Below are 13,223 nucleotides of genomic sequence, written 5' to 3'. Positions count from 1 at the left end.
TAACGTTGCTGAAAACCGGACTGGTTGCCGCTCCTCCAGTTGGAGTTCTGATTTCCCCTCCATCCCGAATTATAAGAATTGAAAGAATTTGGATTTCGGTTTGGATTTCCTACGAAGTCTACGGCCTCCTCTTGGGAAATGACTGGGCACTGAATGGTATCATGCCCCCCTCTGCAGATCTCACACAACTTGCTCTTCGTCTGCATATCCTTCACCATCTTCCCCAACGCCTCGACCTGTGCCGTCAGTGCGGTGGTTGTGTCCACCGAATGCATGCCTCGTGAGATGGAATCGACGGTCTTACCTCCTTTGGCGGGCGGTCTCTGGTACCCACTCATAGCTAACCCATTGAATAAAGCGATACATTCATCGGGGTCCTTTGTTGTCAATAGATTTCCTCCCGCCTCCGTGTCGAGCATACTCTGCGTCGCGTACGTCACTCCATTGTAGAACTTTTCGACGACCACCCAATCTTGCAAGCCGTGGTTGGGGCACAACGCTAATAGATTCTTGAACCGCTCCCAGGTCTCGTAAAAACTCTCTGTGTCCTCCATCTGGAAAGAATGTATCTGGTTACGCAAACGAGCGGCCTTAGCCGGAGGATCGTATTTATCAAGAAATTGGGTCTGCATGGCAGCCCAAGTGGCTATAGAGCCCTGTGGGAGGGACTCGAGCCACAGACTCGCTTGATCAGCGAGTGAAAACGGAAAGACTCGGAGCTTAATGGCGTCTTCGGAAACGCCCGCAAGATGGAAAGTGTCGCAGATACGCACGATGCGGGTGAGATGAGAGTGCGGGTTCTCATGAAGCAACCCGTGAAACTGAGCAGAATGAGCAATGGTATTTAGAATGTTCGACGGGATCTGCCAGTTCGTCGCAACTCCAATGGCGGGTGGTGCGATGCTGGATCTCGCGCCAGCATTGGCCGGTCGGGCCCGGTCCGCAACTGTCCTTCTCGGTGGTGGAATGTCGCCCATGATCCTATCCCAATCGTCGGGGTCAACGGATGAAGAAGTGGACGAGGGTGAAACGGGACGATGTCTCTCACGAAACTCTCTCTCTGGCTCGGGAAATGCTTCAGTGTCGGGTGGTCCACGAGATCCACGAGATCGAGTCTGTCGCAGAAATACTATAATTAGAAATAAGATTATCTAAACAATTCTAACAAATAAGTAAAAATAAAACAAAAAATAATTACAAGTAGCACAAAAGATAAGTCCTAACTCGGATTGCTCTCAAAACGCCTAAAACCGTGTCCCCGGCAACGGCGCCAAAAACTTGATGTATGTCTAATAACCCTATAATAATGACCCTCACAACTAAGCTTTAATATTAAAATGAAAATCCTAAAACCACACACAACTGGCAAGTGTACCGATCGCAAGTAGTATAGACTTAGGAAGTCCGAGTATCGAACACGTGGACACGTTAAAACGCTAAAGAGACTAACCCTAGACAAGACCTACCTTAAAATAATATTATATTGATTTTTGATTTTTAAATACTTAACTGAACTAACTAGACTGACTAACAAAACTTACCAAAAATAGAAAACTTAACGGGGGAACTAACTGAGTTGACTTCGGATGGAGAAAAACGTCTACCTAGGTCTGAATCAAATTGTAGGTCTAACAAGCTAATGGATTGAATGATATATAGACACCGGTCTCTAAAGATGACACGAGTAAGGATCGCTCGGGCTCACTGGATTACCTCTCGGTCTCACTCAACAAGCCTAAACTACTCAAAATCGCCTAAAACGACCAAACCGGGAAACAATTGCTAACGTGTTCTGATGAAGGATCACCTCTCGGTCTCACCAACACTCGACCCTAATGGCAATGAATACTACACAACCAAGGATAGAGGAACAATTCAACTTAAACCAAAATTGATCAACTAGTCGCTCAAAACACCTAAACCTGACAAGAAACGAACTCGCTCTCGCGCAATCTTTATTCTAGCATGCAAAGGCAATGAGACAACCCTAACTTCCTATCACCTCTCGGTCTCAAGGAAGGTGTTTAACCGCTGTACTTAATCCAATTCATCATGCAACAAAACCCTACGGTGGTACCTACCGCAAACAAACCCTAAACACAAAGTCTAGAATCAAACAAAGCACCGATCAATCAATACAAAACTAATCAATCAACAGACGGGGTTTATGCAATGAATCACTAGAATTTCCAGCCCTTACACACAACCTATTTTATGTCTAAATCAAAATTTACAATAACAATTAAGGTCTATTAATCAAACAATCCATGAAACCTATCAAACACTAACAAGAATCATCATTCCTAGGTAGAACTAACAAGTTTAGCCGAGAATCATTTTTGGACAGCTGCAAACAATTAATAAACACATCATAAAACTCATACCAATCATCTTAACAATTGTCCAATAATCAATCCTAATCATAAACAATTCAATCTCTCAAGTAATTGGAAAACAATTCAAGAAGTAAGCAAGAAACTAAAAGTGTATGAACAATGAAAAAGATGTAAGGATATTGGGTGTTTCCGGGGCTGCTCCTTGCTGTAACAACTGATGTAAATCGATCCCGAGGCTTGATTCTTGCTTGTTCTTCCTTCCCTAGCCGTCACATGATCAAACCCTAGCCAAACAACACTTTTTTCTTTCTTCCTCCCTTCTGCCCTGCTGCGATCGGCCCCCTTCTAGCAGCCCTAGGTTTTTTTATTTTTTATATAATATAATATAATATGGTCTTGGGCCTCCATGATGCATACGGGTCGGGCCTTGAGCTTTGTCTTGAACTTATATGCGTAAAAGTCTCGTAGAATGCTCGAAAAGTCCCAGTTTTCTTCTTTCTTTTACCCAAAACCTACAAGGTTATTAAACTTACGTAAAACCTATCTAAAACGAGTAAAAACACATAAAATATAATATATTACGTAGATAAAAGGTGCAGAAAATACGTGTGTTTTACAACACATCAGTTAACTCGTCGGTGTAGTGCACATGTGTAATGGTGTGCATTGCATGTATGCAAAAGTGTTTGTATTGCATAGTATACAACACTATTGCACATACTTGATACACACTATTGCATATAAATATAAGACTAATACGCACATCGATTACACATTAGTATGTATGTGTAATACAACATTAACGCACATGTGCACTACATCGACTTTTATTTTATTATTTTTTTTCCATATAATACAACACTACTACACATATACAATACACAAATATTGAATATATACAACTAAATACTATTGAACTTAAAAATACATAATAATACACATGTGTAATACAACGGTTTCGCGCAGTAATACGTATGTGCATTATAGCGGTTTTTTTTTAATTTTTTTATATATTTTTTTATTTATTTTTTATTTTTTTCGAGTAAAGGGGACCAAAATATAAGAATAATAGCAAAAACGGAAATTTGAAAATATTTTTTATATATAATTAAAAATAATTATTTGGGAATTTTTAAGTTTTCTCCCTAAAGATGAGTTTTCTCTTGATCCTCTCCCTATATATATATATATATGTATATATATATGTATATATATGTATATATATATATGTATATATATATATATATATTATATATATATATATATATATATATATATATATATATATATCATCCCAAAATATACCATAATACGGATAAGCCTATGCAAAATCATTTAACAGCTAAACGAGTAAAATCAGTTAGGTGTGTATCCTAGCCCAAAACTTGAGAAAATTAAAAAGGGGCATCATGAACTCACCTGACACAAGGCACCCAATCACCACAAGCCAGAGAACCCCTAAGTATTCCCCCAACTCACACGTCTGTTGGATTACACACAATAATTACTAACGATACCGAATAAACTCGTTTATCCTATGAGGCGTTCTAACATGGTTCGAGTTACCTAAAGCCTCGACCTCACCAAGTTCAATTATAACAGCCCCCAGGGCCTTGTGTTTACCAAAAAGACCCTTTGATACTCCCGGGAATAAAGAATTCCCAAATTACCCCTGGAAGTTGCTAGATGAGACGAATATGCGCGTTTATGAGTTGTTTAAGCACTTAACAACCAACTCAGTCCCGTGTAGACCAAATATAAAAAAATCACAGCCAACAAGTCCAAACGACACTACATGAGTTGGATGGGTCGGTAACTCGCAAGCATAATGCACCAACTATCAAATAAACACGAATTCGCGTTGTACCGACCCGTTTGAGTAACCGACAACCAATTTAGCCCCAATACTTAAAAAAGTAATTTTCCAACAGCCCGTATATCAAACTAAAGCTACCCGAACTGAATTGGTTGTTAATTCCTTCAAACCTCGCGTTAAACGCAACAATTCAACAATCTAGACAACCAAATACTAGTTTTCAATTTATCACTAGTTGACTAATCAAACGAACACCAATGCTCACGATATTAAAGTATGCTATATTGGACATAACTAGGAAGATTATGGAGCAAGAACCTTAATCAAAACAGCTCCTGAAGTGCTCAAAAGGACAGCCACTCATTAAGCTTAGAATACGTGATTTTTCGATCAATACGCGAGATATAAGGATGAATTAATATGTAAAAGACTTCATGGGTGTAAGAGTAACCTTGAATTGAAGTAATACACTTGGAATTGGCTGCAAAAAAAAAGACCTTGGCTACTGCTCTTGTTCCGATCGGCTGCAAGGGAAAAGGGGGGGAGGGGGGGGGGGTGGTTAGGGTTTTTGTGAGATAATATAAAATGCTACACCCTAGCCCCTCCGATTTGAAAGATGCGATACTTGGTTGAAAAGTTAATTAATTTAACTTACAGGAATGACGGGAAGGTCCCCGAGGAATGTCGGTTAAATTCCAAGAGGTGTACATACTCTACATAGCTTCAATCGTTTGACTGAAATTAACGGGCGTTACAAGTCCACCCCCTTACAATGGGATTCGTCCCTGAATCCCAATGCGATAGGAATAATTGCGGGTAGAGTTTCATCATTTCGCTCTTGGTTTCCCAAGTAGCCTTGGAGCCCTTACGGTGCCTCTACTGCACCTTCACCTGTCTGACCACCTTGTTCCTTAAACGCCTTTCCTGACGGTCATGAATAGCGATAGGTTCCTACACGTAATTCAACTTCAACTTACTATCAAGCTCAATATCATCAAGAGGCACATGGGCCTCCTCATCTGCAAGACATTTTATCAAATGAAATACGCGAAAAGTAGGATGAATCCCCCGCGAGCTCGTCGGGCAAATCCAGTCTATACGCTACCTTGCCAACACGGGACAAGATACGGAACAGACCAATGAACCTCGGACTGAGCTTCCCCCTCTTATGAAAACGAATAATACCCTTCAAAGGTGAAACTTTTAACATAAACCGATCACCGGCCTCAAACACAATAGGCCTTCGCCTTTTATTCCGCATAGGACTTTTGACGAGCCTGAGCGGCCTTCATAAAAGCCTTAATCTTATCAAGCTTCTCCGTCGTAGCCTCGACCACCTCTAAACTACCCAACTGTTTCTAACCAATGGAGCCCCAACAGACTGGAGTCCTACACCTCCGTCCATACAACATCTCAAAAGGTGGCATCCCAATCGTGGTGTCGTAACTGTTATTATAAGAAAACTTGACTAACGGTAAAATGACGACCCAACTACCACCAAAACCGATGACACAAGCCTGCAACATATCCTCGAGGGTCTGTACGGTCCTCTCGGATTGACCATCCGTCTGCGGGTGATAGGCGGGTCTAATGAGGAGTTTGGTACCCATCTCCTCATGAAACTTCTTCCAAAACCTAGACGTAAAACGCGTATCCTTATCCGAGACAATAGATAGAGGCACCCTGTGCCTGGAAACAATCTCACGAATGAACACATCGGCCAGCTGCTCGGAATTATAAGTTTCTCGAATCGGCAAGAAGTGAGCGCTCTTGGTCAATCTATACACAATTACCTAAATGGTTTCATAACTACCCCTAAGAGTACGAGGCAGTTTAGTCACAAAATCCATTGTAAGATGCTCCCACTTCCACTCAGGTATTTCCAGGGGTTGAAGTTTCCCGAAAGGCTTCTGGTGCTCAACCTTGACTTGCAAACACATTGAAAGAGGCTGCCATGCTGATGTATACTACAATTAGGATCTCTAGATGTTACAGCTTGTATCTCAAAGTGCGGAATCCATTGAGACTGAACAAAACAAGTAAACAATAAGCATATTCTTCATCGATAACTTCAAAGATTACAAGATATGACTTTGTAGCAACTTTCTCTCTTACTCTCTCACTCTGACATTCACCCCAAAAGTCTACATAATAACGTATAAGTCCCCTTTTATGGGACACATGAACAAGCTCATCAAGTCCGTATATGATATACGGCGCATATCATATACGGCGCATATGATAAGCGTTGACTTGAAGACTTATGCGTTGACTAACAAACATAAACTATACATTTGACATTTCAGTTCTACACAATCATATCTATTACATCAAAGACCTTAGCAATAGACATTATGCACTAACAGACTCTCCCTTGGATGTTGCTAGGTCTTCGATCTTCAATCTTCAGTCTTTCTTCCCAAAAACTCTTCATCAAAACATCATACACTATTCATGGATACTTGGTGTAGTCTTGACAGCACCTCTTTTTCATGAACTCCTACATTGTAGTCTTGGAGGTACTCGGGTTACTAGTATCCATATAAGAAGGATATGATCAGATTATTACTTGTATCTTATCCGTGATAATTTCACTCATTATATTATCTTGAAAAACATGATATTTGAAAGTAACGACTTATGAAAGTTTGATATTTGAAAGTAATGACTTTGACTCTTAATTATTTTCAACAGACTCTCATCTTCTTCCTTCTCATCTTCTTCATCCATCATCATGCTATAACCTGCAAACACCAAAGTAAATTTGTCTATGTAAGTAATACTTGGATATAAAAGATACTACAGATAAGTTCATCCAAATACAGAACCAAATCATCAACATACTCAATATTCAAATCAGATTACCTGATTAGTATCAACACGTAGATATGAAAACTTCAAATGTTTAGGTTATGTTTAATGATTTCCGAATGTACCAATTTATAACCAAAAGTAGTAATAATATCTTTCCACTGTATACTTCTGTGTACCTCGTGACCAGCCTGCAATTCTTGTCCCAGTATTTATGACACATTTGTCATTTTGTCAAACGGATAAGAATGTTATCATTCACGACGTACATGAAAACATATACGGCGTAAATCATTCTACATATACCCAGACATATACGACATATAAGTGTAAGACTTATACGGCGCATAACTTATGCGGCGTATAAGTCTCATACTTATACGTTGCATAAGTATGACCTATCAAGAATTTTGATTTCATGACTTGTTCTCACCGATGCAATGTCACAAGTACAAATTAATGTCCTTGTACATTAAAAGAGTAACTTAAAAAGCTCATTTGTGAAAATCTACTGTTTACCAAGTTCAAATTAATGACCTTGCATGAAACAGATAAACATTTTGATCATTTTGATTTTGATTTGATAAAACATAACAAGATTTGTTGTCCAATGAAAACATCCCAGAGAAATAGTTCACCCACACATCAAGAGTCGAAAACTAAATAAGAAAAAAAACTTTTTGGATTTTTCAATTAGTTTTCGACTAGCTATTTACATTTCTGCCATCATTATGAAGACTTTTGCTAGAAACTAATACCCCATCAATTTGGCAATTTAGATTTATATCACTTACTTTCTCTTACTTGTTTGTTTTAAAGGCCTACCAAAGCACCAATAAATTTAAGCACTCAGCCTTTTATGCCTACTTTTTACTGGATTTGGGACCAGATGATCAATGTACTATCATCTTCTCTTTTTGCTTCAAAAACTCATTTTCTGAGGAGCAATATTTTTAATATTTTTGGCTTTTTCAAATTTTTCGATGTTTTTGTGTTTTTCAAATTTTTTTGATGTTTTTGGTTTTTCATGAAATTTCTCCTCCTAAAATCAAAATCTATACAAAAACGTATTTACAAAAGAAAATTTGACTCTGATGTTTGGATTCACAAGATATCCAAAACACTTGTTAACTCGGTAACCCTCTTATCAACACCACCCAAAACTTTTAAACCATTAATTTTTAATAAGTATTGAAATCTTGACTTATCAAAAGCTTTGGTGAAAAGATCTGTTTTTTGTTCATCGGTGTGAATTTTGTTTACAGTAATCAACTTCTTTTCGTAGCAATCATGAATGAAGTGATACCGTATCTCAATATGCTTAGTTTTGAGTGGTTTACCGGATTCTAAGTAATGGAAATAGTTGCATTATTATCTACGAAGATAGGGGTAGTAAGAAAATTCAAACCGTAGTCCCGCATCTGTTGTTGTATCCAAAGAACCTGAGAGCAGCAATTGGAAGTAGCTACATACTCAGCTTCACAAGTAGACAATGAAACCGTAGTTTGTTTCTTGCATTGCTAGGTGACAAGACGCTTGCCGAAGAACTGACATCCTGCCGTTGTAGATTTGGCATTTAGTTTACAACTTCCATAATCTGAATCGGAATATGCTTTCAACACAAACTCATCGTCTTTAGGATACCAGATACTGACCCCCGGACATCCCTTGAGATAACGTAGAATTCTTTTGACGATCATGAGATGTGAGACCTTTGGATTCGATTGATATCGGGCACACAAACACGTATCATACATGATGTCTGGCCGAGAAGCAGTAAGATACATTAATGAGCCTATCATGGATCGATATAACGTTTGGTCAACCTTCTCCCCGTTGGGATCAGGAGCAATACTATGATTTAATGGTAAAGGAGTACTGATAGCCAATGCATCAGTCATGTTGAACTTTGCCAATACGTCATTCACATACTTGGTCTGATGGATGAAGATACCATCTGACAACTGTTCTACTTGAAGTCCAAGAAAAAATTTCATCGCCCCCATTGCACTCATTTCAAATTTCTTCCTCATTACTTCTTCAAACTGCTTGCACAGAACATCGTTTGTCGACCCAAAGATGATATCATCGACATATATCTGCTACGATCAGTAGATGTCCATCTACAAATTTAGTGAAGAGTGTACAGTCGACGGTTCCTTTGATAAACCCGTTGTCCAAAAGATGTTGGGATAACGTCTCATACCAGGCTCTCGGGGCCTGATGAAGACCGTAGAGGGCTTTATCAAGTAGATACATGTCACACCCCGTTAAGCGAATTGCGGAAGCGTAAAACGGAAATGCAACAGATACAACTGGTATCAAATACATTGTTCATAAAGAAACATTACTAACTAATTTACAATATATTATATCGTTCTAACATCTTTTACAAACTAGGTGATACAATCAAACCGGTTCTTCAATTACTTTACTTCTAATATCTGATTACCTGAAAAGCATGTTAAAACAGGTCAGCTACGAATAGTTGGTGAGTTTCATAAGTTTAACGAAATCAGTTCTGCGTACCACACAGTCATAGTTGGTATGTACGCGCGTATGTAAAAATATGTATTTAAGTTTGTATAAATATGTACAGCCATATCCTTGTGTGTGCATATGCACACATGTAAGTTTATAATATAAATTCGAAATTTCGGTAAAATCGTGATTGTTTGTTCGTACTACCTGTTTTCAATTTCCGTGTTTAACCAACCACTGTGGACCCCCTTCCTCCCACAACGGTTCCACATAAACTCAACCACTGTGGCCCCCCTTCCGCCCACAACGGTTCCGCGTTAACATCAACCACTGTGGGCCCCCTTCCACCCACAATGATTCCACGTAAACTCAAACATTATATAGTGTACACGCAAATAATTAGTGTATTCTACACATAGTATTTCCTACGGCTAATCACATAGCATGTATATAGACACATATACACATATAGTATTTATCACGTATCACCAAATACCGTGGCTCCCCATCCGCCCACAATACGCATAATCACATTATTTTCTTAACATTCATGTCATAATCAAGTTAGTTTGTTTAATAAGTTGCAGCAGAACTTGGCTCATAGGCCATACTCAACTTTAGTTTATAAGTTGCAGCAGAACTTGGCTCATAGGCCATACTCAACTTTAGTTTATAAGTTGCAGCAGAACTTGGCTCATAGGCCATACTCAACTTTAGTTTAGTAAGTTGCAGCAGAACTTGGCTCATAGGCCATACTCAACTTTAGTTTATAAGTTGCAGCAGAACTTGGCTCATAGGCCATACTCAACTTTAGTTTAGTAAGTTGCAACAGAACTTGGCTCATAGGCCATACTCAACTTTAGTTTGTTACTATTGTGGCCCCCCTTCCGCCCACAATAGCCCCATAATCATCATAGACCACGTTATCCCCATGGCCATTGCAGACCATGTTGTCTCCCAAATTAGTTATGTTTAACATTACATAACGTGTTTGTATAAACATGCTGTCACGTGTAATTTCATTATGTTTTGCAATTCGTCTTATCTCCACTCAATATATCAATCAACGATAATAATCATCTTTCATCAGCACGTAGTCAATCATTATGTTTGTAGGGACTTTTCATATATAAATGTTCAGATATTTTATATCCTGATCCGTTTTCAGATAGATAACGTGTATAAACATGCTTTCCACCCCAAAAGTTCGTAAAATAGTTTAAAGAGTGGGGTCATGAAACTCACAGTTTTGTAGGCACTCAGTGCGAGGTCAGCTCGGGGTTCGTTTCCCTTGCTATCACTTAGTCCCTTAGCGGGTTTGGCTCGTTACCGACTTTCTAACCAAGTTTTCAGGTTCCTGTGCTTTTATGCAAGCTAGATACAAGTCCTATATCACAAACAAGCAATTTTTCATCAACATAACAGCCCTTAACTTAGGGTTTCGGCTAGTGCACAAAAACGAACTTTTGAACCGTAAAAACGCCGTTTCAACCCTTTAATCCGTGTTTATGGCCAAAAAAACTATCAAACCAGGTTCCTTACCATGTGTGATCAAACATGTTTACGGACCATTTTTAGGGTTTTTACATGGTTAGGAATGATTTTTGGCAATCAAGCTATGTTTATATGGTATTAATCGAGTTTAAACGAGTCGAAAATCGATTATTTATGACATGTTTACCTAGTTCTTGCTGGGTTTTGAGAGTACCAGGGAGATATCCATATTTTTCCACCAGAAAATGACCTTAAAATATCTTGAATTTGTTTTTATATTTAAAGGAAAACCAAGGGTAAAAAAGTCTTTTTTGGCGGGCTGGGCCTGTTGGGCCCCCTTTTGGGCCCATTTGGCCCACTTTTCTTGATTAACGTGCCTGAACGTGAAATGCCAAGTCCAAATTTATTTCGGGTTCGGTTTTTGGCGACAAAAATATATCGGGTGCGACAAACGGAGCGAAAACGAGCGTTTTTCGGTTATTTTTGTGTAAATGTATAAAAACATACTATACGTTTGTAAAAATCGAAAATATTTTCACGGATCGCTTAAAACATTTCAAATAAGTGTTTGGTAAGTCTTTTTCGGTTTAACGGATGATATAATGCTTGGTTTGTAACTATCTTTCGCGTTTAAATCTATAGCGGGTAGTTAAACGAGCATGTTTTCGTTTAACTTGTTTGCTATTGAACTAAGGCCATATTACTAATACTTTAGCTTATATTAAACGTATATCACTTATAGATGGCACCCCGGGATATCCGGACCATAACCAGACCCGTTTGGTTATTCGTTTGTTCGTTATGCAATAAGCGGTTAAACGCTTATTCGAGTTTGCAAGTACTAAGGTGTACTCGGTTTTGCCACGGATGTCACAATACACTTTGTCTTTGTGGATTGGATCGAAAAACCCCGGAGGCTGTCCCACATAGAATTCTTCACTGATTTTTCCATTAAGGAATGCAGACTTGACATCTAACTGGTAAACTTTGAAACCTTTCCAAGAAGCAAAAGCCAGAAAGATCCGAATTACCTCTAGCCTTGCGACCGGTGCATACACTTCGTTGTAGTCGATACCTTCCCTCTGGTTAAAACCCAATACAACAAGTCTTGCTTTGTTTCTAACAATGATTCCATTCTCATCTCGTTTATACTTAAACACCCATTTGGTGTTAATCTGTTTCTTATCTTCAGGCAAATCAACCAATTTCCAGACCCCGAGCTTCTCAAATTGCAATAGTTCCTCTTGCATAGCATTGACCCAGCTTTCTTCGGTCAGGGCTTCTTTGTACGTTTTAGGTTCGATCTGCGAAATAAAACACTTGAATGAGAATTGATTTTGTAAAGGAATTACCTTTGAGTAGAAACACTGGAGATTTTGATCAATTTGACGTCTCGTTTGAACTCCAGTAGTCAAATCTACTATGATGTTATCCTCAGGATGATAGGATAAAGTTCTTGGCACCACTTCTGTAGGAACTGACACTTCAGATTGTAGATTATTCACATTCTCTTCAGTAGAAATAGCTTCGATAATCTCCTCATGAGATTCACTATTATCATTAAAAACAGGAGTAGTCTCTGGCATGTCATCAGATTGAACATGATTTGGTACCTCTTGAGAAACAGACACAGGAACTTCAGGTGTTGGTACACAATCTTCTGATAACTGTTGATTATATAACATCAACAAAGTTTCATCAGAAAGAATTTCCTCAGGGAGTTTGAAACTCTCCCACAAGCTTTCGTAATTAAACAGCCTAGAATTCCCTGGTCGTTGAACAGTAGGAGTATATTTTTGACAATCAACATTTTGGACTTGAACAATTTGTGGAGACTAGGAATGTATACACGTCTTATAGGACTAGCATACCCCACAAAGAAACCTTCAACAGCTTTGGGACCAAACTTCCCACTTGGTTCAAGAACAGTGCACGTTGATCCAAACGGTTCAAGCCACTTCAAATTAGGTTTTCGACAATTAAGTAGCTCGAAACACGTCTTGCCAAATTTCTTGACTGTAAGCACCCGGTTAAGTGTATAACAAGCTGCAGCCATTGCTTCTGACCAAAAATTAACTGGTAATTTTGAATCTGAAAGCATAGTTCGAGCTGTTTCAATCAATGTCCGATTCTTTCGTTCAGCGACCCCATTTTGTTGCGGAGTGTACGGTGCACTGAATTCATGAAGAATTCCCTGGACATTACAGTACTCAAGCATTTTTTTGTTCTTGAACTCCATCCCATTGTCACTTCTTATTCGACGGATCGGTTGATTATACGTCTCC

The 13,223-nt window shown here is 38.8% G+C and overlaps 1 protein-coding gene across 1 annotated transcript; it reads right to left on the bottom strand.

The window, feature by feature from the left end:
• Positions 1-6,884: 6,884 nt before the first annotated feature.
• Positions 6,885-12,994, bottom strand: LOC143624243 (uncharacterized). Its single transcript, XM_077094961.1, has 4 exons — positions 12,823-12,994; positions 12,291-12,706; positions 11,970-12,242; positions 6,885-6,896 (listed from the first exon to the last, which is right to left on the bottom strand). Exons 1-4 carry the CDS (start codon positions 12,992-12,994, stop codon positions 6,885-6,887), a joined length of 873 nt encoding a protein of 290 aa, XP_076951076.1.
• Positions 12,995-13,223: the final 229 nt, after the last annotated feature.

Source organism: Bidens hawaiensis, unplaced genomic scaffold (assembly GCF_021521415.1).
Source record: "Bidens hawaiensis isolate Kalapana, Puna unplaced genomic scaffold, B.hawaiensis_p1.1 tig00003739_1, whole genome shotgun sequence".
Lineage (NCBI taxonomy): Eukaryota > Viridiplantae > Streptophyta > Magnoliopsida > Asterales > Asteraceae > Bidens > Bidens hawaiensis.
This window is presented reverse-complemented; position numbering and strand designations above follow the sequence as displayed.